This window comes from Lygodium microphyllum, chromosome 7, assembly GCF_053477565.2.
Source record: "Lygodium microphyllum isolate KBCC chromosome 7, Lygodium_microphyllum_v1.1.10, whole genome shotgun sequence".
NCBI classification, from domain to species: Eukaryota; Viridiplantae; Streptophyta; class Polypodiopsida; order Schizaeales; family Lygodiaceae; genus Lygodium; species Lygodium microphyllum.
In genome coordinates this window covers 87,427,650-87,453,209 of record NC_141141.1, presented here as the reverse complement: position 1 = coordinate 87,453,209, position 25,560 = coordinate 87,427,650, and the positions used below count along the sequence as shown (strand labels likewise).

The window sequence follows — 25,560 nt, the reverse complement described above, 5'->3', positions numbered from 1 at the left end:
ATTGATTGGAGTTGGCAGGGGCGCTGAATACCATTGGCATTAGCATCTATGCTAGAAACTGGCAAAGATAGGCAACCTTTGGCATAAAGATTATGTGGCCACAAGGTAAGTGCCGAAAATCCAGGTCTCCAGCCCAGTCAGAACTGATGTATCCCTACAACATTAGTCCAAAACTGAAATACAAGCCTAGCTCAAATGAACATAAAGAGTCTCCAATGGGAAAAATGATGTCCTATTGGAAACGTAGTCGAGGATCCTACCTCCAAAAAATCTAGCTAAGAGTTCTCTCTACAAGAATCCCAGCTGAAAATAAAGTCACCATCAAATGTTAACACCTGCAGGCTGTTGGGTATTTGACTCACGCCTCACTTACGCCTACGCTCATATGGGAGTGTCGGTGATCAGTAGGACACTGGGGCACTTTTTACTCTCGGTAGGAGAGGTTTTTTCCCCCAAACTTATAGTCTTATTTTCGTATGTGTTTATATGCTTATGTTACACACTTATGGGCACTTACCGTGTTCGGGTGTGAACATCCCCTACAACCCTAAGGTTTAAGGGTTGTACTTTGTACTTTCATTCTACACTCTTTCAGTCTATTGGATTGGGTGCCGTGCTTCACTCTGTCTCTCTCACTCTCACACTGTCTACTGCACTCTCAGTTGCACCTCAATCCTCCCACCTCACGTTTGGTATCAAAGCAGTGATTCAGCTCAGGTTCAGCTCAGCCTCTCGCCCTGTTCACTCCTGTCTGCAGTCTGCAGCCCCCGCCAGTTCTGCCCCAGTCACCAGTTCAGCCCAGGTCGCCAGCTCCAGTCGTCAAGTCTGCAGCGCGCAGCTCCAGTCCCCAGCGCCACCTGTCAGCTGAAGGCGCCGCCTGTACCTTCCCAGTCCTGCATGCGCTGGAGGCGCCGGCTGTACCCGCCAGCACGCAGCTCCAGCCGCCGCCTCTGCCCAGCGGACCATCTGCACACGTTGCCTCCTCTGCCCAGAGTGCCACCCGCCAGTTGCAGCTGCCGCCTCTGCAGGCCCCGCCAGTCCCTGAGCGCACGCCAGTCCTGCCCAGGGTGCCACTGACCTGCACGAGACATCTGTCTGCAGGCGCCGCCTCCTGAACGTGCAGCAGCCCGCCACCGGGTTCGCCAACCTGTTCCTGTGTGCAGACGTTGCCTCGGGATCCATGCACGTCGTCAGTCAGCTGCAATCATTCTGCAGAGGTAACATTTTGCATTTATTAATTCAAACACAGGAGTTCGTGCAGAAGCAGGGTCAATTTTCTGCATTGGGACACGTGCCTGTGTCTGTAACAGAGCAGCAGCAGGATCAGTTTTCTGCATTGGGACACGTGCTTGTGTATGTGACAGAGACACATTGAATGCACATTCTGGGGTATTTGTAACAAAAATTTTGGCAGAAATTTTGGGGATTTTGACATTACAGTGTTGCTGAGCACTGTTTGCACCATGGGAAGCGTGCATTAAAGACAGTTTTTGACAGAGTACACCCTTGCACATTAATTGCAGAAGTGTGCTTGCTGCAATTTCTGGAAATTTGCAGATTTCCAGTCCTTACTGCTTTGACATTGCTCATTTGTCTTTGGAAATTTGTCACCATGGCAAATCAGGGAGGTGATGTATTTACGTATGTATCCAAAGAAGACAGATTGGATGGAAACAATTATTCGCTATGGTCATTCATGATGAAGAATGTATTAGTGGCTAAGAATTTATGGGATTATGTCACTGGAGAGGAAACTCGACCGGGAGTTGTAGCTCCCCTTACTCCTCCTCAAGGGGCACGTGGACAACGGGGACCTCAGCCCGCACCACCTCAGCCACTTCCTCCAAGAACTGCAGCTCAAAAAGCTTGGGATACACGAGACGCACAGGCTTTGTCGCTGATTGCTTTGGCAGTTCAGCAGTCCATCATCCCTCATATTCGTTCAGCATCTTCTTCACGAGATGCATGGCTGACTTTGGAGCATATGTTTGCAAGAAAGAATAAGACTCGGATCTCTTTCTTGAAGAAAGAATTAGAGACTTTGAAGATGAATGAGGGTGATTCTATGCAGGATCACTTGAATAAGATTCAGGACTTGCGGGAGCAGCTCATGAATGTAGATGAGTACTTTTCAGATGCACAGTTGATATCCACTACCTTGAATTCCTTACCTCCCTCGTACTTGTCTTTTCATACTGCATTGAACCTCACCATGAGGATTGCCGAGCACCCACTCACTTTTATTCAGCTGGTTAGTTTGCTTCTAGAGGAGGAGCAAACAAGGAAAAATAGTGGTGTGGATGCTATAGTCTCTGAGCAGGCTTTTGTGGCAAGACAGAAAGGCAAAAACAACAAGGTGAAAAATGCTCCACAGAGTTCTGGTACTTCTGACACATCACAGAATCAGACACAAGGGGGCACGCAAGCTAAAAAGGAAAAATGTCATTATTGTAAGAAGCCAGGCCACTATATCACTGAGTGCAGAAAGCGCATCGCCAAAGAGGAGGAGTCGGGAATGTCTGTTTCTACTACTCCTTCCACTGCTAGTGAGTCCGCATCCTTTGTTGTAGACAGGCACTATTGTTTTTACACTTGCAGTTATGACATCTCTTGGGCTGATAGAGCACTTAGCTCTACAGAAGATACTGACACTTGGTTCTTTGACAGTAGTGCTTCTAGGCATATTACATCTCGCAGAGATTTGTTTGCTTCAGTTAGTGCACCTCCCGTTGGGAAATCTGTACAGTGTGCCAATAATGCATCATACCCTGTTCGTGGTATTGGGGAGATTCAGCTCACAGCCATTGATGGCTCTATTCTCCGCCTGCAAGATGCTTTGTTTGTGCCTGGGATCAAGAAGAATTTACTATCTATTTCTTCTTTGGCACGTTGTGGTTTGCAAGTCACATTTGATGATGACCGTTGCATGGTTAGGGATAAAGAACGCATGACTTTGGTCTTGACAGAATCTTTGTGTCATGGTTTATATGAGTTGGATGCTCTTTCAGTAGATCAATCGGCATACTTGACATCCACTCTTACTCCTGCTATGATACAGGCGGAGTCATGGCATGCTCATTTAGGGCATGTAAACTTTGGCAGCTTGATGCTTTTGCAGCGTACTCAGATGTTGGATGGCTTACCTCTCTTGAAGAGACCTCCCGAGCACTTATGCGAGGGATGCATTTGGGAAAAATGCATCCTTTCTCATTTCCCCGTGATGTTGCTTTCAGAGCAACAACCAAATTGCAGTTGGTGCATTCAGATGTTTGTGGGCCTATGCGAACAATGTCATTGGGCGGTTGTTACTATTTTGTGACATTCATTGATGACTTTACATGTTTTTGTTGGGTCTACTGTTTGAAAAAGAAGTCAGAAGTGTATGATGCATTTTTGGCTTTCAGTGCACTTGTTGAAAATCAATCTGGATGCAAAATTAAGACTCTTCGTTCGGACCGAGGGGGGGAATACATGTCCTCTATGCTGAATTCTTTTTTGAAGTAGAAAGGCATAGTCCATCAGTACACTACTGCCTATACTCCCTAGCAGAATGGGGTAGCAGAGAAGAAGAATTGGTCACTCATGGAGATGGCCAGATGTATGCTGAAGGCAAAGAGCTTGCCTCATAGTTTTTGGATGGAAGCAGTCATGTGTGCTTGCCATATTTTGAACAGATGCCCTACCAAAGCCTTGAAGACCATCACACCTTTTGAGGCTTGGAACAGCCGTAACCTTCTGTTGGCCACTTCCGTACCTTTGGGTGTCTTGCCTATGCCCATATTCCACAGGTACTTAGAAAAAAGTTGGACAACAAGGCTGTTAAGTGCATTTTTATGGGATATAGCAGTGAGAGCAAAGGCTACAGACTCTATTTTTGCTGAAAAATCAGAATTATCCTTGGCTGGTTTGGACACATATCAGGCTACCCGTGATGTTTTTGAAGGGCTGCTGCCCATTACTTTTGGTGATTCAGCTAGAGTTTCAAAAAATGAACCTAACGTTCAGCCAGCTGCTCCTATGGAAAGAGCAGAAATTCAGCCATTGGCTGATCAGAATATTCAGCATAATGCTGAAACTGAAATTCAGCAAGAGCTTGCACACAGTCAGGAAGCTAGACAGTTACCTAGATGGTATTTGCAGACTATGCAAGATAGTCCTTTGGATGCACCCATGGCTGGTCGTACTAGAAGGCAAACTCGTTTGCATGATTCAGCACATACCATGGAGTTTGTTATGGCACACTAAGAATCAAACTTGGGATTTGGTGTCTTTGCCATTTGGGAAGAAAGCCATTGGAATGAAATGGGTCTACAAACTGAAAAGGAAAGCAGATGGATCCATTGATAAATACAAGGCACGGCTTGTAGCTAAAGGCTACGCACAAAAAAAGGGCATTGACTATGAGGAGACATTTGCTCCTACTTCCCGTATGACGACCATCAAGTCTATGATTGCTATGGCTACACATTATGGTTGGACGGTGCATCAGCTGGATATCAAGACTGCATTTTTACATGGGGAACTTCAGGAGGAAGTTTATGTACAGCAGCCCATTGGTTTTGCAGTTGAAGGCTCAGAACATTTGGTATGCAAGCTCAAAAAGGCACTATATGGTTTGAAACAAGCTCCTAGAGCTTGGTATGCAAAAATAGATGCTTTCTTGCTTGGTCAAGGGTTTCTAAACAGCTCATTTGAGTCTATCCGTTACGTATGTAAAGAAGGGGGATCTATGCTAATTATATGTCTTTATGTTGATGACCTTTTGCTCACTGGAACACATGCTGATCAGATTTCAGCATTCAAACAAAATTTGCAGCAAACTTTTGACATGTCTGACTTGGGAATTTTGCATTACTACTTGGGCATCCAGTTCATACATGATGCTCGAGGTATTGGGCTATCACAGTCAAGGTATATTGGGCAGCTTCTTGAGAAGTTTGGCTTACAGGATTGCAAGCCAATTTGTACCCCCATGGAACCTGGACTAAAACTGTCATTACATGATGACAGTGATTTGTTTGATATACATACATATGCTCCTGCAGTTGGATGTCTTATCTACCTATGCAACACTAGGCCGGACATACAGTTTGCAATTTCAGCTTTGAGCAGGTATATGCATCAGCCACGTATGTCACATTGGCAAGCTGTCAAGCGTGTTTTTCGTTACTTGCAGGGTACTCGATCTCTTGGGTTGCTTTATGCCAAGGGGGGACCACTGTAGTTACATGCTTACAGTGATTCTGATTGGGCTGGTGATTATGATACACGTCACTCCACTAGTGGCAATTGTTTCTTTCTTGGCTCTTCTTGCATTTCTTGGCTTAGCAAGAAACAATCCACTGTTGCCACATCGTCATGTGAAGCTGAATACAAGGCAGCTTTCACTATCATAGTTGAATGCATATGGCTTAGACACTTGCTAGCTGATTTGGATATATCTGTTACGGAGCCTACTCCTTTGTTCACTGACAGTCAGAGTGCCATTGCAGTGCCACAGAACCCAGTGTTTCATGCCCGCACGGAACACATTGAGATCCATTATCACTTTGTCAGAGAGAGGCTACATGCAGGTGATATCAGCCTTGTCTATTGTCCTACCACCAGTAATGTGGCAGACATCTTCACCAAAGCTCTTCCTCGTGACAAATTTGAAGCATTTCGCGATGCTTTAAATTTGATATCCTTTGGTGGCGGATGATCCTTGTACTCTTGATCACTCTTCACTCCAAGGGGGTTTGTTGGGTATTTGACTCACGCCTCACTTACGCCTACGCTCATATGGGAGTGTCGGTGATCAGTAGGACACTAGGGCACGTTTTACTCTCGATAGGAGAGGTTTTTTCCCCCAGACTTATAGTCTTATTTTTGTATGTGTTTATGTGCTTATGTTACACACTTATGGGCACTTACCGTGTTCGGGTGTAAAGATCCCCTACAACCCTAAGGTTTAAGGGTTGTACTTTGTACTTTCATTCTACACTCTTTCAGTCTATTGGATTGGGTGTCGTGCTTCACTCTATCTCTCTCACTCTCACACTGTCTACTGCACTCTCAGCTGCACCTTGATCCTCCCACCTCACACATGCCTCTCAGAAATGAAGTTGCCTTGGTTTGATGTTACTTTGGGGACCTGGGACACATTGTGAATTTCCATGCGAGAAACTAAGTGAGCCCCTGTGGCATGCTGCACATTACTAGCAGGTCTATACTAATATGTTCGAGCACCAAGGGGTGGAGGTATCATAGGATGAGGTGGGGATCATAAGCCTCTCTCAGATGTCATGAAGAGGGAGAATTGCCCACTTGTAGTGGGCTCGCGATCTTATTAATGTTTTTATGTTGGGATAGAATGCCCAATGTTTGCTTAGCATTCATACAACATTCATTATCCACATGGTTGAGCTGTTGGCAATGTGTAAATTATCTATTCATTTTAGAAATCTAACACCATATGCAGGTCTCCAGGTATTGGTTTCATCTGTGGAAGAAAGCTTTCCCTGTGGAAGACTTGCCTTCTGTACCTTGGGATTATTGCCATTCCCTGATGCGCCCTTTGCAGAAGTGGAAACTAGGGCCCCTGTCCACTAGAAGTAGGAGAAGAAGTAATCTCTTTATGGACTTGGTCATGTACCATACCTAACACAGCATCTGACATTCAAACTCATAAAAGGTTGATAAGGTGGCAGAACAAATGAGTCTCTACATAACATGGGGAGCTGAGTCATGGCAGACGAGGTGATGACATAGTGGCAGTTGGTGTTAAGAAGACTGCTAGGGTTTGCACTAAGGACACACAAAGTGTACGACCACGATAGAAACACAAAGACACGGACACAAACGCAGAGGGCAAAACTCAAACCCTAACCGCAAAACTCAAAACTCAAACACAAACAGAAGAAGGGAGAGAGAGAACACAACTCTGAAGTGAATGGATGCTGTAAATGAATGTAAGAGTACAGTGTGCTCAAGGGCAGAGCCATGTCGGAGTGTGACGTCCACCGAAGACGAATCCCAACTCTGTGACCACCAGTCTGAGTGTAGGAGTGCTGAATAGTGAATGGCAACAGGCTGGTCACCAACACGCAGCAGTCTGGAGGCTGGAAACTAGTAAACGCAGCAGTGTACCACCGATCGGGGGCTGGAAACTGTGCACAATCTGTTGTAAACAGCAGGCTTAAACAGTGTCTGAGAGTGTCAGGGCCTGAAAACGCAGGCTGGCTGACCCTGGAGATGATGGACAGCAGGCTGAACAGCAGTCTGGGACAGTTTGGAGTAGTCGCCAGCAGCTGAGAGCTGTCGCCTACAGCAATGGACAGGCTGAAGATGATGTAGCTGCAGTCGATGATGGCTGGATAGCAGATGGAGGCGAGTTGCAGGCTGGAAACTGCGCGCCAACAGCAATAGAGGGTGTGTGGGCTGGTGTAACCTGCAAACAAGGCTGATGGTTGAATGGGGGCAGCCTATCTATTTATAGATGTGGAAGGGCGCCCCAAAAATTAGGGTTTCCACTAAACTTTCTCGAACCGCTCCCCGTTTTAGGGTTTCCACTGAACTCTCTCGAACCGCTCCCCGTTTTAGGGTGTTACTCTAAAAGAGCATTTTTAATGTGTTTTGGGACTGTTTAAGATGCTAATCAGCAAGTAATGCATATTTTAGCTCAACACCCCCTCTGAGGCTCCAAAATTGAGCCGAAAGGTTAGGCCAACCATGGTGATGTTTATGTACCCCAAGGTGTCCCACCCCAAAGCAGCCAAGGCTTCGGACAAAGGGTGCACATCGGCTACCCAGTGGCCTACCAAGACTACAAAGGCGATGGTTGTCTTACCAAGGGAATCCAAGTAGTCACCCCAGAGGGGACAGGGCATCGCACAAAGGGTGCATGTTGGCTGCCCAGTGGCCTACCAAGTCCTACAAAGGCGGATGGAACTGCATTGAACTTTGTGTGTTTTTTTCTTTTTTTTTTGAATAAGTGTAGTAAATTTTATGGGATGCGTCCAATTGAGTAATAGTGACCCAAAAGACGAGAGTAGGGAGGGTACACCCCATAGTACGAGGGAATTTCGGAAACGGGGGAAACGGAAACAGGAAAAACCGGAGTTTCGGAGTTTCGGCCAAATTTTGAAAATGGGGAAACGGCGTTTCGGATTGTACACTAAAAAAAATACAATAATATGTGGATATGTAAATATATCAATGTCTACAATAATATGTATTCAATTTTCATACAAAACTTTGAGTCTTCATGTCATATAATTAAAATCACATTTGAGTCTTCATGTCACATTTCACGAGTCACGACTCACGAGTGAAGATTAAGGACTTAGGAGTCAAGAGTCAAGACTAAGGACTCAATGGTTGAAACTTAAGAGAGCTTAATACAATTAAGACTCAATTTTCAAAATATAAGGTAACAAAATGAATTAGAATTTATGATCATGAACAATCTATGATCTAAATTTTAAAGAGCAGTGAAGACTGACATCAAGAACAATGAAAGTTGGAACAAGAATCAAGATGCATAATAAGTGGGATCAGGATACGATGATAGTAACTATGTCATGTGAATAATCTATTATCTGCCAAAACTCCAAAGTCCAGTGAGGCTATAAGTATCAACATCAATGAACAATCGACAACTCTAGTCTGGACTCTGCACTGCTAAACTGACTCCTGTATATCACGAGTCGTCTAGACTCTGAGAATCTGTGCATCATCTCCTCGTCCAATTCTGAGGTCCTTGATCAATAAGTTGAAGAAGCAGCCTCAGCCTCATCCTCAGACTCTGGCTCTGACTCTGCCTGTGATGCACGACTACATGTGGCCCTTACTCTAACCCTCCTCTGTGCATGAGTATCATGCACTGGTGCCAATAGCTCCTCATAGAGCATGGAGTAGATATCACGCTCCTCCTGTGGTATCTACGGAATGTCACACACCTTCTCTATATCAATCTTGTCAACATTCACATGTAAAGGTGAACGAAACAAAGATATATCATATGAGAGGAGATTCAATATATTCAATGTACAAACCTCATACATATCACAATTTACAATCCAACTTCCAAGCAAATTAGCAATGTCAAGTGTCAAAAACTCAAGGTTAAAAGTTAATTATACATAATACTAATCATTACCAATTTACCTGTGAAGGCTCAAGGGACAGAGCGGTCCTCTCAAGAAACTGGAGATTACAATGGCAAAACACTAAACGCTCCAACTGGGCAATTGTGAGCTTGTTTCTTTTTTTTGTGTGGAAGAGAATCCATGTGCTCCAATTCTTCTCAGCAGGCCCTGAACTACAATCTTGCGAGAGGACTCGAATGGCAATGCGTTTCTATTCAAATTTAAAAGATTGAGGTTAAGTAATTGGCAATTGCTAATATGCATATCACAAAATCAACATTTGAGTGGGCAATAGATTACAGAACTTGTTACCTAGGTTGCATAATGCATTAGATAATCAAGATTCAAAATATAAAAGTCACCAGTCACATACCAAAGTAGGAGCACAATTGCCGTATTTCTCCTACCAAGAGACATGCTGAAGCTGTATCTCTCGAAGCCTAGCTGTGGGTCGGCCAAAATGAAGATCATATCTATATCATCCCTTGTGAGACGCCTCATGTACTCCATGAAGCCCTCCTCTAACTCCTCGCTAGTGTACTGCTCCTCACTACGCCAAAGAGGATGCAAGATATGTACGACAGCATGGATTGATTTATGAAACCAATTCCATCGTGCATTCCACACTACGCGAATCTCATCAACCCTATAGATAAAATATGTTAAAAACTTATATATTAGAATAATGATCAATCATCAAGGAGTCGTTAATACCAAATAATTACACATGTAAAAGTTAAACAAAAACTTACTTGTCTTGGGGCAAAAAGCTATTGCGAAGCAAGGCCTCGCCAATTTTATCAATATACTTATATAGAAGCCCCAAAGTACACCCCTCCATATCAGTGATACGTAATACAGTGTAAATAGGAGTAAGACTTTTCACCAATTCCTCTACCTCAATCCACCAACTCTCATTTAAAATATTCCATCTAAAAGCAAGAGCCTTTGAAGACTTTCTCTCACTCCATGTGAGCCATTCTTGGCATGCAACGGTCCGTATCAAATTTGGACGGGACTCGTATCAACCTCTCCAATACAATAAACATATAAGTAAATCGATTGGTATAGGGCTTCAATAGATCAAGTGTGCTATTGGCTCGAAACATGCTTGTGATGGACGGCCTCTTCTTCGCAAATCTTACCATGCTTGTTGCCGTCTTGAAAATGCCATCCACCCAAGATATTTGCCCAACATCTTCAATAAGCAAGTCAAGGCAATGGGATGCACATGGAGTCCATACTATACTAGGAAACTCCTCCTCAAGCATACGTCCCATAGAAACACAATTGCTTCCATTATATGTCACCACCTGCACCACATTTTAGACTCCTATGTCCATAATGACTTGTCGCATGTGCTCCCAAATGAAAGCTCCTGTGATGGTAAGACTTGAGGCAGAAGAAGAAGAAGAAAAAAAGGAGGAGAAGGAAAGGAGAAGCACGAGAAGGAGGAGGAGGAGAAGAAGAAGAAAAAGAGAGAGCAGGCGGGAGGTTGCTGTTGCAGGTGACACGTCCGAGCTAGGGAAGGAAAATCGTTGCGAGTTGCGACCGAGGTGGAAAAACGTTGTTGCAGGTGACAGGTCCGAGATGGGAAAGGAGAATCGTTGCGAGTTGCGACAGAGGTGGGAAAAAATAAGAGTTGTGCAAGCGAGAGTCGAGACGAAGTGGGGAAGGAGAAGCGTTGCACAACCACGCGAAACGGAGCCGACAGGCCACAGAATCCCGAAACGGCGTGCAGCCGTTTCCATCCTGGTCCGAAAGGGCGATCCATTCCGGACTCTCCAAAACGCCATTTCGGAGTACACTGATACACCCAACACATCATAAAACAGCACAAGCTAACCTATCCACTTAGGGTGTTGATGACGCAGAAAAATAGGTAATGAGGTATCCATGTGATGAAGAAGGATAGTGGTGTGGTAACAACAACCGCCAGTGGAAACAGCTTAGGATCCGCTCAAGTGGTGCTTTGCACAATGAGATGCAAAGTATGCTACATACTGAATAATGCTCATACAACAAGTGTCACTTGGACAATGTCCCTCATGGAAAAGTTGTTCACTTGCCTAAGCGTCCTAGTATAAAGATGATGAAATCATGTAATGCAAAGAGTAAGGTACAACATGGGGGAAAGGCCGATGTTGAAGACCAAGTGCTGAAGCTTGTAGAATACCAAGAAGGGTAGAAACTCCCTCTCAACCTGGATGTAGATGCCGAAGAAGAAAGAGGAGCCTGATGTCGGTCTTCGTGTGGTGCCGAGAACCATAAGGAATGAAGAGAAGGAGGAAGCATCCCAGCTGAAAAAGCTAGGTAAAAGTCACTGCCATGATAGCATCAAGAGAGATGCTCCACAATCCGCCTCGGGCGGGGAAGCCTCCATGCTGGTAGAAAAGCAAAACTCCAAGGATGATGAAACCATGAAGGAACGACGCACATCCCAAGTCTCTAGCCCGGGTAGAACTGGGCAAACCTGCATGTTAGCCCTACACTGAAAAAAACAAAACCTGCAAAGGAGATCGAAGTTTGCAATCACAGAGGTCAGTAGTGAGATGCTCCAAAAACAAAACTAAACTAAAATGAAAAGCTAACTAAAGGAACAAGTGCAAAGATGTAAATATGTATGTATATGTAAGTAAATGCAACGGAAGACTTAAAATATAGAGACAAAAATCCTATGGGGCCAACTCTAAGAGTGCGAAAAATAAATGCTAGACTGACCTAGGGTATCCGAAAGGACCTAGAGACATGCTAGTCTAAGAAGGTGGCCACTATTGCCTACGTCCAATAGCGGGGCTCTGCCAAGGGAACGCCTAACGAGAAGGGGAGAAATGTGAAATAGATGCATGAAGTGCAATGGGATCAGAACCTGTAGACCAATCAACCAGTCCCTCAAGGGTAGTGAAAGAGATGGGCTGCTGAGGTTGTAATCGAGCCACATGTCCAAGAGCAACAACAGGTGCGCAAGGAGCAGATGAAGCAGGAGCGGAAGGCGTAGCCCCACTAGATTTTGGAGTTGTATGGTCTGCTACGACTTTTTAGGTGGAAGACCTTGGGCCTTAGAGCGACACTCCTTGTCCACATGGCCTGCTCTCTACCAATGTGTGCAAAACCGGTTTTTCTTAGAAAGTTGTTGCCAGAGAGGTCTTGATTATTTGGTTCCATCTAAGAAAGAGAAGTCACCCTTTGATTGACTTGCCTTCGCATGTAGCGAGTTCTTGCCACTGGTGGTTTTTCCTCCCGAAGAAGAGGCAACCAACCCCCTCTGCTCTGAATAAGGCTGTGATGAGAATTTCTTCTGGACTTGATCATGCAGCCTTGCGTAACGCAAGAACTGGCACTCAAACTCGTAGAAGGTTGACAATCGAGATTGGGAGATTATGTGATAAATGGAATCGAAGTATTTTACAAGCAACTTATTCAAGAAGAATGCAACCTGATCATCATCTGACTTTGGAGAGCCACTAGTGGCGAACTCGGCAAGTAACCGCCTATAGTCAGCTAGCTTGACTTTCAGATCATCCCCTTCGTTAAGAGAGAACTCTTGAAGCTCAAAGTCGAGATTGGTGCGCCAAGTACGATCACGATCTGCATAGCGGTCGAGAAGGTGACTCCAACGGTCTAACGCGAGCGGGAAGTGCTGCAACTGAGAGTGAAACTCGGGAAGCAATCCCTGCATCAGCTCAACATTGGCTGTAGCATTGCGGAGTCTCCATTGACGGATGTAGTCAGGGTGAGCTAGTCGAGGGTCCGGCATAGGCTCTAGACCAATGACAAGGTCCCAAAGACCCTGAGACTCAAGCACTTGTTGCATGAAATCCGACCAAGTAGTGAAATTTGACCCGTTAAAACGTGTCTTATCCGTGAAGGCATTCTTGGCCGTTGCAACAAGAGTGGTAGTGCTCGGAGATAAATAGTGTGAAAAAGTGTAGTGGGGGTAGGATGGGGGAGTGGAGTACACTTGGGAATGGGCCCCAGAGTGCCCACCAGGCATGCGGGTAGTCTGCAAGGTGGATCCATAGGTAGGGATGGGCTGACTAGGCATGGGCATGGTAGCCACACGAGAAACCCAAGGAGGTGGGCTAGGAACATTGGGAGCAGAAGATGGGAATCCCTACGTAAGTGTAACCGAAGGAAAGTGTGAAGATGCACCATAAGCTGAGGATGGAAACCCCTGCGTATGAGTGGTCATTGGAGATGTGAAACTGGGGGGGATAGTGAGGGGGATGCCCATCACAGTCGACCCAGGAGTTATAGGTGTGCTCATTTCCTGAAAGGTGAGAGGCACTGTGTTAAAAGGTAGCATTCCCCCTAACGAAGTACCATGGTGCAAAGAGATAGAGAATGGGGTGGAGAAGGAAAAGGTACTAGGAGCGGAGATGGAAGATCCAACCCCCAGGATGTGTAAAGCAAATGTGGAGTGTAATCCAAGATTTTGGAAAGATGATGAGAGATAATCAAAGTGTGATATAGAAGAGGGTGGGATGGGAGGGAAGTGAGAAGTGTGTGTGATATACTCAAATGAAATAGAAGTTGTAGATGTACTTGAATTTCGTCTGCTTTGTGAGCCCCTTCTATTGAAGTTCGCATATGCAAAGCCATCCGGATTGTATCTCAAAAGAAGAAACATGCAAGGGTTTTGATTCATGCAACACAAAAGAATTGTACAAACGTAACATTGAACCTGGTTGAGATGATGAAGATGGATAGCCATACGTTCGGAATGCCGTATGTCCTCCATGATCGAACAGGTGGCTAGCCTCACCAGCCGATCTAGATGTGGTAGCAAAACTGATAGGAGGGGTGTAAACATCACAGTACTTGTTGTGATAGTACTCCTCAAAGTCCTTCTCTGTCATGTTAGTGAAATCTAGTGAAGGTGGAGTGTCTTCCTCCTCACTGAGTCCATAATGCCGTCTCAGGGCCTCCAATGATGGAGAAGCCTGATAAGATATCATAAGAACTGGAGAAGAAGGTGTCTGGGACATTGTGATTTGGTTACGAGTCGTATTGTGTGCCTCGCGCAAAGACTAGCTCTCAACAATATTGCAGGATACTCTTTACAAGAGCACCGGCTCTGATACCATGTTAAGAAGACTGCTAGGGTTTGTACTGAGGACACACAGAGTGTACGACTGTAACGTGTCCGCTTCTCCAATCACGGGACACGTCTTAGCAATCCATCGAGAGATATATCTAGAAGACGCCACCCGACACTCCCAAGGAATGAGACGAGGTTTACCAACTAAGGTCTCTCGAGTCTGCCCCACAACGGAACTTATCCGGCTGTTCCCACTAGGATCGACCCGAAGTCTAACTTTTCCTAACATTTCTCGTTAACATTTCCTTTGAGGAAAACTCTCGGCTAACCGAGACCACCCTTCCGTAGGATAGACCTATCGGTCCATCCACCACGCTTTGCTCGGGGGTTGTTTTAGTTATCTAATTACCTACCACATTATGTTTGACATATAAAGGCAACTTCCTTAATTAACCCGTTAATCACAGGTTCCTTTACGTAATTTAGGCCGCAGACACAAAGACAAGATAAAACAAGATAAAACACTTCCTTAACTTATCTTCGGATTAATATGTATCTCCTGCCCATATAGGAGAATTAAGTGTTCCTTTCTGCCTCCACAAAAAAATCATTCCGTCTTCCGGCAATAAAACCCGAAGATTTATCCTTCCAAGATTCCGCCTTGTAACTAGTGGAGGCATTGGCATTTACGGCCAGAGCCCCCCCATTAGCACCCAAGCATCCTCCTACGCCAAGTAATTTCCACAGAGAGACCTCTCGTGGCGAGTTCAGTCTACATTATCGGCGCGGATTCACAACCCCCTTGGTTAGGGTTTGGCGGTTCGCAGGTGGTAGCTAGCGCCATCCTTCCTTAATTATCCCTTTAGGAAATCAACCACCACAGCTGAAGCAACCAGCTTAAAAACAATTACTAGGGAAAACATCCCTTTTGTTTCCATGGCAATCAGTCATCTCAGACCTGGCCATGCAATTATCAATCACACCCCACTTGGGTTAACATCCAAAACCACATTAACAAACAGTTGAATGCACAACCTCTTGCTTCAAGGTATCGCAATCCCATTGCATGCACAATCAGAATTTAACTTGGATGTATCAAAACATTTGCTCAAGGGATTTACAACATTTTCAAACAACCAAGTATAACTTGGGTCAACAATCCATTTAGGGTTAGGTCAATTAAGCTAGGAGCGTATCCATCTATGATAGTCCACAGCAAGATCGATAAAACAATTCACAGGCAATTATACTTATTCCTAATGCAATGGATCTCATGAAGGTCTAGGTTTCTATCCATCGGAACTATCATTTCATGTGTTTCTTTTAGTCATGATCGCGAAGCATGAATTCTAAATGACTATTCATGCACTGAACTGGTTTAAAAGCTATTATTTTATGTGAAATAATGCGAAAACCTTATCATATTATGTGTGTAAAAGCTATCATTTTATGCATATAAACTTATGTGAACTCCATACTCTATCATTTCGCGCATGCAACCTAGCGCCTAAGACTCATCCATGTTCCATGCACGTAGCTAACCCCTTCATTTCTTTCGCGAGAAATAAGACGTAATTAATTACAAAGCTTAAAAAACCTGGGTTTGATTTGTGATCGTAGGAACATTCGTCACGTTGGTCCCTCCGCTTACCTGTCCCGCATTGCCAGTACCAACGGTACCTTTGGCACCTACGCTTCTCGCGACTTTCTTCTTAAGAGCCATTTGCCCCACGGAGATTGAACAGTTCAGACCTCGACAGATTTCAGGACGATAGGCTCGGGTAGGAAGGGTCGTTAGATTTTCGGGGGGGGGGGGGGGGTGTCCCTTCGCCAAAAGGCTGGCTTCATGAACGCGACTCCTCGAGGCTACACAACTCCCATTCCCTCTCTTTCTTTCTCTCTCTCTCTATCACTACTCTTCTTCTTCTTTTCTCTTCTTCTCTTCCTCTACTCCCTCTCTCTTCTTCCTCTCCTTCTCTTGTTTTCTCCCTCTCCTCTTCTTCTTCTACTACTTCTCTTCTTCTTCTTCTCTTCCTCCTCTCCTTCTCTCTCACTACCTCTCTTCTTCTTCTTTTCTCTTCTTCTCTTCCTCTACTCCCTCTCTCTTCTTCCTCTCCTTCTCTCCCTTTTCTCCTTCTCTCCTTCTCTTCTCCTTCTCTCCCTCTTCTTCTTTTCTCTCTCCCACTCCTTCTCTCCCTCTCCTTCTTATTCTCTCTCCCACTCCTTTTTCTTCTCTTCTTTCCCTCTTCTTCCCTTCTCCCTCCCACTCCTTCTTCTCTCCTTCTCCTTCTCTCCCTCTCCCTCTTCTTCTCCTTCTTTCTCTCCTTCTTCTTCTCCTTCTTCCTCTCCTCTCTTTCCCTCTTCTTCTCTCCCACTCCTTCCTCTTCTCCCCCTCTTATTTTCTCTCTCCCACTCCTCTTCTTTCCCTCTTCTTCCCTTCTCTCTCCCACTCCTTCTTCTTCTCCTTCTTCCTCTCCTTCTTCTTCTCCTCTCTTTCCCTCTTCTTCTCTTTCTTCTTCTCCTCTCTCTCCCTCTTCCTTCTTCCCCTTCTTCTCCTTCTTCTTCTCCCTTCTCTCTCTCTCCTTCTCTTTGCCTCCTTCTCTTCTTCTCTCCCTCTCCTCCTCCTACCTCTTCTTCTTCTCCTTCCCACTCTCTCTCTTCTTCTCCTTCTTTCTCTCCTCTCTCTCCCTCTTCTTCTCCTTGTTCTTCTCCTCTCTCTGCCTCTTTCTTCTTCCCCTTCTCCTCTTCTTCTCCTTCTTCTTCTCCCTTCTCTCCCTCCTTCTCTTCACCTCCTTCTCTTCTCACGGAGCCCCAGCGGACTGACGATCAAGGGGGGGGGGGGGGGGGGGGGGGGGGGGGGGGGGGGGACTGTGTGTACCAAGGGGAGGGGAAAGCTTTATAGGGGGGGCGCAGCTGTCCGCCGCCAGCTGGGGGACTGCATGCCCCCCATCTCCAGCTCACTCCCTCTCTCTCTCTCTCTCCCCGCCATGCTCACGGCAGGGGGAGAGAGAGGGAGGAAAAAAAAATTCAGAAATAGCAATTACCCTCTTCAAGCTCAAACATACTTTCTGTCATCTTCCATTCAATGTGCTTGGAGTATAAATTATGACAGTAGCTCTGAGGCTTGACCTTGAGTAATCCAAATACTCCATTCCTTCAGTATATGGACGCATATAAATCAGTTTCAGGTCACATGTAAAGTTTAAGGTTCTTACTTCCTTCAATAAGTGTTACTTGCACTTTTGAAATCACCATTTTTAGCACTGGTTGTGCACCTAGAACTAAGGCACTGGTTTTTCTTGGAAAGCTTCCCATAAGAATTTCAAACTTATCAAAGTGAAATTTGTATACCTGGATTACTGTAAGCAGTCTAGTTCAGTTTATACTTGGAGTAAATAAACAATAGAAGGTAATGCAAGGCCCAAGTCCTGAACAGATTGGGGTATTGAATAACACATACAATATATTCAAATAGACTACACAGAATGCATGTCCAAAAAAAACCAACTAGCATACGAGGCTTCTCAAGAACATTTGTAATCCATTCTTTTAAAATGCAGGAGAACTAGGGCAATTGTCAGTAAAGCAACCTTCTGGTATATATTGGGCTGAGCCTCTGCCTTTAGAGCAATTTTGGATGCCTCAATTATGTCTTGTCTTCTGAGTCCTCCATTAGCTCCTCTCGCACGTAGCAAAGCAATAACAACATCCCTGCCCTCATAAAAAATTGGAAAATAGATCAAGAATGATGTCAGAGGTGTTAGTGTCTACCTCACTATGTTTATTCATTTATATAGTAAAGCTAACTCATGTACGTCAGATCTCCATCATGAGAATACTCCTGATAGAGACTTGATTCTGCTGTCAATCCATAATCAGGAGGAAAATAATGAAAGGGAGAAATACCTGAAAGGATCAAGAGTAGGGTTGCCTAATTTACTCAGAAAATATATCCCTTCTATATTCGATGCAACTTGACTTATTGCAGCTGTCAACTCTGCTATGGGTGCCTTGGCAGCAGCCACTGCAGCAGCAACTACCTTTGGGTTTGCGTTAGGAGCAGATGCTTTTGTAATTGCCATTTCTCGCAAACTTTGCTGTAAAAAGTTCAGACTGAGCAGGTCGCAATAACCCAAATCAGTTAGAATGCTGACAGAGTTGATTTGGAATGCCAGTTAACTCTATGAACACACCCCAAAAACATCTCTCTGCCAAATGATTAATTTTTTAAAACAATTATCCTTCTGGATTGGAAAGCTTTGGAAGATAAAATCATTGGATGACTTGATTACCTGCACACACTGTGCCTGGAAAATATTTCGCGAAGAGCACCAGGCAAAGCAGCCCTTGTCTCTTCAGACATTGTCCATGCTCCAGAAAATGCAGCACTTGCAGAAGCATTGCCACGACCTAGGACGCCCCCAGTCACATTAGTTGCCCCAGACTGATTATGTGCCATGGCATTACTGCCTGTTGCTCCAAAATTTATGCTGAATGCAGCCTCCTTGATTGATGCTTCATTATCAGCCCACCTTTCCATATGCTCCTTTGCAACATCTTGATGACGTTTCAAGAATGACTTGTCTGTGCTTTCAAGAAATTCCCATCCACCCTCAGCCGGCCTTTGCACTGCTAAAGGCACTAACACCTCTCGAATCATTTCCCGCGGCACTTGAAGTTCCTTCAATTGCTCATGACTGATAACTCGGTTCTTTGAAAACAAAGAAAGGATGTAGTCCCTCAGTAGACAAATGGGGCCAGAGTGACGGAGAGGTGATGCGGCAACCCAGCATCCTTGCACAAAAAGTGCCCAATTTTGAAGAACTGCAAGCACTTCTTCTTCAGTACAACCAGCTGGAGCTAGTTTCATAAGCCTGTCAAACTGTAAGATGTGAACTCTACCCTGATTGAACAAAACAACCAGTCAAGATTACAGTAACTGAATATTATCACAACATTTACATACCTTTTTGCTATTAAATACGTTTTGAAAACAACACAGACCATCAATGCTGTGTTAAAGCTTTTATCTTTAACATACCTTTGACAACAGTTTCTTAAAACGTTCCTCCAAGGGTAGTGTATCCAGAAAGCTGTTACACAAGTTTGAACTTATTCAGTATCACATGTTTTCAGGGTATAAATTCTGTTAGATGTCACGTCACTCCATAGAACTATTCATGTCACATCATTCCATAGGATCTATTTGTCACATGTTCCCATATAACGTATTTATGTTGTATTGCACAATTTGCCCAACAAGGCGAAAGATAGAAGACAACTAAGATATGCTGAAAGCAGTTCTAATTACTGGATGAGGAGAGAGATGTAGAGGACTATTCATTGAACATAATCTGAATTGAAGTGGTTGTCAAAGGTTAACGATTCTAAATTAAAAACCCAACTGTAACCAGTACTAAACTTTGTTTGGATTGTATAGTAGTGATGGTTTCTCATAGATGAAGGATGGATAATTGGCACTTTGTCTAAGCCAGAAAGGAGAAATAATTTGTAAACTGTTCAAAGTTAAGATTTTAAAGTTATTGTTTCTATACTTAGGAACATGTTGCACAATAAGGTCAATCTTGTTTATAACAAAAAGCTTGAAAAGAAGGGGCAGTTGGGCGTCAGGATGTTTGAAGTTGCACATCCCAATCAACAGAAAGCAATGGCTAAGGCTATTCCCATCAAGGTGAGAAGGCATATGGTTGAGTCCCTTACTTAGCATATTTCTAGCTGTTAAATTGGAAACAAGTGAACAGACATTTAAAGTCTTGAGAGAAGATAAAGCAAGAAACAGAGAGATGGCAAAAGCACCAATAATCATTTGTTGTGGTTGGAACTTGGTACCAAAAATGCAATGGAAGGAAGGACTGTCCAACCAAAAGAAATGAAAAGCCAAATATAGCTGGGAATAGAGAAAAGAAACTCAAACTGTAATCCATCCATAAAGGAGTTTGACATATAAGATTCAGATAAAGGACTTTGGGCTCCTTACATTCGGCAAGATTTTTTTTCCGTATGGCAAAGGAGAAAAAAATACCGGCATTGATTTAGAGCGATCTTTCAATAGTACTGACAAATTTCTCAAAAGAAACATGCATTGTCAATTTAAATTGCAGATGGATCATGAAGAATCTCCGATCTATTACCAAAGTTTCTTGGCCTGGCACAATAGTGTCCTTTCATACTTGTGAAGTGAAAGGAAATTAGGAATAGCTACTGCAATTGCTAGGTTGTGGGGAGTTTTCATTGTTGGAGGATTATTGGGGGCAAAAACATTTGCTACTTAGCTTTAGCTGGCCAATAAAACTGCCACTGCAGTGAGGGAGATTAAGCATGAAATCCCAATAATAGCAAGGCTGATGAAGCTTTAATAACATCATGTGCGTCAATGATCCCCTCGAAGATGAGTATGGACTACCCTAGAGTGTGGCCACTGAACATCATCTCCACGTATAAACCACAAGGCATGATCGAACCATGGGACAAAGCCATTTTTGCTTTCCGCTTTCTGACTTAAATCATCACGAATACATTTAAGAAAGGGTAGAAAATGATTCATATAATTTAGAACCTTTCTTGCCTTCATGTTCCTTATTGTTTCTTTCTTAGAATACATAGGCATGTCGAAAAATCACTTCTTCAGTTTACACACTTCATTTAGAGTTTCACACTGACAGCCCCAAACGGGGCTGATGCCCACATTTTGGCCACTTTTTTAGTGGGCCCCAATATAGTGGTGTGCCACCCTAGACGGCTTATGCCTATAAAAAGGGAGTCACTTCATTCATTCTTGACCACCCCTACCACTCTTTAGTCATTCTTCACCCCTCTTCCTCTGCCATCAGACACCCTTCCCTTCTCTCACGAGCGCCTTCCACTGCCCTCACGCCCCTTCAAGAGGACATTGTGGTTTGTGGCTACCTTCACCCTTCCTCTTTTGCTTTAGGTGCCTTGTTCCATCATCAGGGCTTGCATTTGGAGCATCTTCCACTTGGCATTACCATCCTTTGCTTGGCACTAGCACCCTTCTCCTTCAAGCTTTGCCTTTACCTGCATTTTTCAATTTGGAGGTCTTCTCCTTACTTGGAGTCATCATCCCCAACTTGGCATCAACATCCAAGACTTTGACGACAGTCTACATCACCAAACGTCAGTGATTTCATCACTCATCTATCACAGGGGCTCCTAAGACCTACGTTTTTGCAGCCTCGCTTCTCCTCCATGACTTGGCATCACTCATCTATCACAAAGGCTGCTAGGACCTATGTTTTTTCAGCCGAGCTCATCCTCGATCATCTAGCGTTATCGTTATCCACCTTGTGTCAGCATCTGGGCTGCTCTCCCTGCATTTGACAGCTCCAACACTCTGGGGTTTGCATTTTGCTACACAAGTCACTCCCGGCATCAAAGAATTGTGGTTCGCTCACTCAACAATTGGTAATCATCTTCCACATCTCTAACGGCATCAGTAGCTAACGCTCTGCTCCCTCAACAACTATCTTTCACATTCCAGTGATTACTTTGAAAGCCCACTGCTTGGAGGATTGCATTTCGCTCCCTTAATTGTGCAAATTTCCCACAGGTGCTGCCACCTAATTCAAACAAGACAGTGCAATTGTCTTTTTAGCTTCGGCTCCGCTATATTAGCTTTTCTTCTCATAGCATGATTTAATGCATCATCACCATGTTCTTCTTGTGTTTTTGAGTTTCTCTTCTCTCTTAGCGTTTGCCATACACACTCCGTGTTTCTCCCCGCAAACCATATTGTCTCTTTGTTTAGCTAAAAAATGCATTAGCTTCACCTAAACAACCCCAAAACATAATTAAGGAAGAAACCTTGTTTATTTAAAAAGAAATGCATTCCTAGAGAATGTTTGAATCCCATAAGCACAAACCCACTTGAAAGAGCCCAAACTTTCTATAAATAAGTATGCTGCCCTCCATTCAGTCTTAATCCCGTTTTTGCAGATTTCAAGTATTTCAGCTTGCTGCCCATATCCCAAACGTGGAGGACATCGTAGTCCAAGTTGGCCATTGTTGTCTACAACAGTCTGGCACCTATTTCCCACCTACCACACACTGTTCAGAGCTGATTTCAGCATGCTAACAACTACTGCTCGTTTTTTCTGCGTTTTTAGTCTTTCTCTCTCTTGCATTGCCGTCGACATCAAATCTAGCCTTCCTTGGTTGTGTTTGCTGGTGTTCAACATGAAAAGGCTGCCTTGCTATGATTCAGGGTCCGTTCAGAGTAGTACAACACACTCTAGTTCATTACCCTTGCCCTGATCCTTGAAATACAAGAGTTCAAGATACAGTACTCATTCACTACATGGTGTATTTGCTACATGAGCATTGTATATTCAAGAGTCATATCGCTTCATTCATTCTTTGTGTTCATTGTCTCTGAGTTACCCTAACCCTAACTGTGTTCTTCTACACATAGAGCTAAGGCGCCTCTTAGATTGATTCACCTTGATCTTTGTGGGCTCACGTCCACTGCTACCCTGAACGGTGCATTGTCCTTATTTTTTATAGTGGATGATCATTCAAGATACAAGTGTGTGTACTTCCTCAAGCATAAGTCCCATGCTTTCACATATTTCTCTGCTTGGATACTGCTAGTTCATAACCAGACAGATCATCGTGTTGGTTGCATGAGAAGTGATAGCGGTGGTGTGTTCATCTCCCACCAGTTTTCCAAGTTTCTACAACAACATGGCATCTCTCACCAACTCGCCTCTACCAGCTCTCCCTCTCAAAATGGAGTCGTAGATCATTGAAACTAGACAGTCGTGGAAATGACACGCTCTATGTTGTTCGCAGCAAAGCTCCTTGAGCACCTTTGGGTTGAGGCTACCTACACTGCAATTTGCATCCTCAATCAGTACCCAACTGTGGCTCTTCCTCAGAAGACCCCGTACGAGGCATTCTTGGCTCTTGGCCTGTCATACCCCACTTCAGAGTCTTTGGGTGTTATACATACACACACACGCTTAATATATAGGAAAACTTCCTTGGTTAATTCATACTAGGCTAGACTTAGCTTACTCAATCAGCATTCTCAATCAGTATTTCACAGCACCTAGGATGTCACATTGGATTGCATATCTTAGTGTATTACATTATTTACATTGTACTTCTTCTTATGGCCTCACTTATGGTTCTGGTTTATGTTTGCAAGGATACACTAATTTTGATTGGACACAAAAACCTCACAATCGGTGTTCCCATAGCGGCTACCTCTTCACCTTGGACATAGCTCCCATTTCTTGGTCTAGCCGTCGTAAGCAAGGCACAGTAACCGCTTCCAAAGCCAAAGTTGAGTGCTCTCTTCGATGGCACTACGGAGGCCATCTACTTGAGGAGCTTAGTGGCGGTGCTTCACTTCCCTTGTGACTCTCCCACCATTATCTACTATGACAACCACAATATCATTGCCCTGCAAGCAATCCGATAATCACATCACGAACGCAGCATGTAGTGTTGGGAATAAAGGGTCATCGTGCCTTTTATATGTGCACAAGTGTGAACACACCCTTAGCACATATGTACTTTCATATATATATATATATATATATATATATATATATCTAAAAAACCTAAAGAGGTACACTCGTCATTATACCCAAAAACATCATGCTTACTCTACTCTCTACTCTGCACTCTCTCTCTCTCTCTGTCTCTCTACTGTGAGAAAGCATTGCATGTCTCGATCATCACACTCTTTGTCTTAACAAATTGATATCATAGCTGGCAAGGATTGCATACTTCTTGAGACAGCTTACAAGAGGCAGTTGGACTAGCGGGCAGAGTTGCAAGTGTCACAAGCAAGCAGGAGTCGTAGGCGAGCAGGAGTTGCAGGCGGGTAGCAGTCGTAGGTCACAGGCTACAGACGTCACGCGAGCAGGCGACGGCAACAGCTATGTGTGACGCGGTAGCAGTTGTGACAGGCAGGACGTGACGACTAGTTGCTTCAGGCAACCAAACCTGTGACCAGTGTCCAACAGGAGCAACAAAGTAGGCAGACGGAAGATGCGATTGACGGGTCGCACGACTGGCATGCGACGGGCTGGTGAAGGGCAAGCGACTTCGCGACGACCTGTAGGCGCCGAAAGGCGGGTAAACGAACCCCAAGTCAGATGTTTTTTTTCAAAATCAAAAAATTTTTCCCTTTCCTTTGCGAGCATTCATGCATGTAAGCACAATTCACAATTTTGGGCAAATTTGTACCAAAAATTTGATGATTTGTCCAGAATTAATGCGAGCAAGACACAACATTGATATTTGTCTCAAAAATTGCACGAATTAGTGATATTTTGCCTCCGACATTTGGGGCTTTTCATGTACATGCAAGAATTGGGCTGAAAGTTACCCAATTTCTCAATATTGATGCACATTGGACCCCGTGCAATTTGGGGCTTTTGCTGTTTGGGCAAAATTTATGTGCCATTTGGTCATTTTATGTACATGCAGGTTTAATTCCATGCAATTTGGACATCTAGCACTTGGAAAATTTTGGGGGCTTTGCCAAAATTGCTCTATTTTGGCAAAATTGGCATGTTCTATGCATGGTTAGAGACAGTGCAGACGTATGGTTAATGCTTTGAGTACAAAATTTTGGGGCTTTTGATCGTGCATGTCAAATTTTGTGCCTGTGGGTGCATGTACAACAAAAATTGCAGCTAAAATTTGGGACTTCTCTTTAAATGTGATGTATTTGTCCTTGGAACAACTATAATCAGTTGTGGAGTGCTATAGCACAAGGTTTAGTGCTTCTGAAAATTGATTTGCAGGTCTGAAATTTCTGCTTTTACGTGGTCATGTATCGCTGGTTGGTGCTTGCTTGTACATTGGTCACTTGTGTGACAGTTTGGGCCTGCATTTGCTGAATTTCCTGGTCACATTTGGACTGAAAATAATGGCTCGCAACAGTGACAGCAGTCATCTCATGCACATTAAGAAGCTTGAAGGAGCACAGAACTTTGCAGTCTGGCAAAAACAATGCTATAATATTCTCTTGCAGAAGAAGCAAGCGAAGCCGATTAAGTCCAAAGGGGCAAAGCCCACAAAAATGGAACAGAAAGACTGGAATGAGTTAAATGAGCTTGCACACTCAACCATCGAGCTATCGATTTTTGATGCCTTGTTGTTTAACATTGAAGATTTGGATTTTGCCTATACTATTTGACTCGACTAGAAGAACTGTATGCATAGAAGAGTGCCGCAAGTAAAGTTTATTGGCTGAAAAAGCTTATGGATTTGCATATGAAAGAGGGTACAGCAATGTCTACTCACTCGAGAGAGTTTAACTCCATTTTCAGCCAGTTGGTTACCTTGAAGTTCTTGATTGATGAAGAATTTAAGGCTATGTTTTTGCTTTGCACT

At 44.1% G+C, this 25,560-nt stretch overlaps 1 protein-coding gene and 1 pseudogene across 1 annotated transcript in view; both read right to left on the bottom strand.

The window, feature by feature from the left end:
- The window catches only part of LOC148033661 (SIN-like family protein), an 87,692-nt gene that overhangs the window by 7,253 nt on the left and 54,879 nt on the right, over window positions 1-25,560 (bottom strand). The window contains exons 9-12 of the mRNA XM_087681577.1: window positions 19,211-19,262; window positions 18,462-19,072; window positions 18,076-18,282; window positions 17,760-17,880 (exon numbers count right to left, since the gene is read on the bottom strand). Of these exons, the coding sequence (XP_087537703.1) occupies window positions 17,760-17,880; window positions 18,076-18,282; window positions 18,462-19,072; window positions 19,211-19,262 (991 nt within the window). The remainder of the gene's footprint in view (window positions 1-17,759; window positions 17,881-18,075; window positions 18,283-18,461; window positions 19,073-19,210; window positions 19,263-25,560) is intronic.
- On the bottom strand, window positions 8,745-10,429 carry LOC148033662 (uncharacterized; annotated as a pseudogene).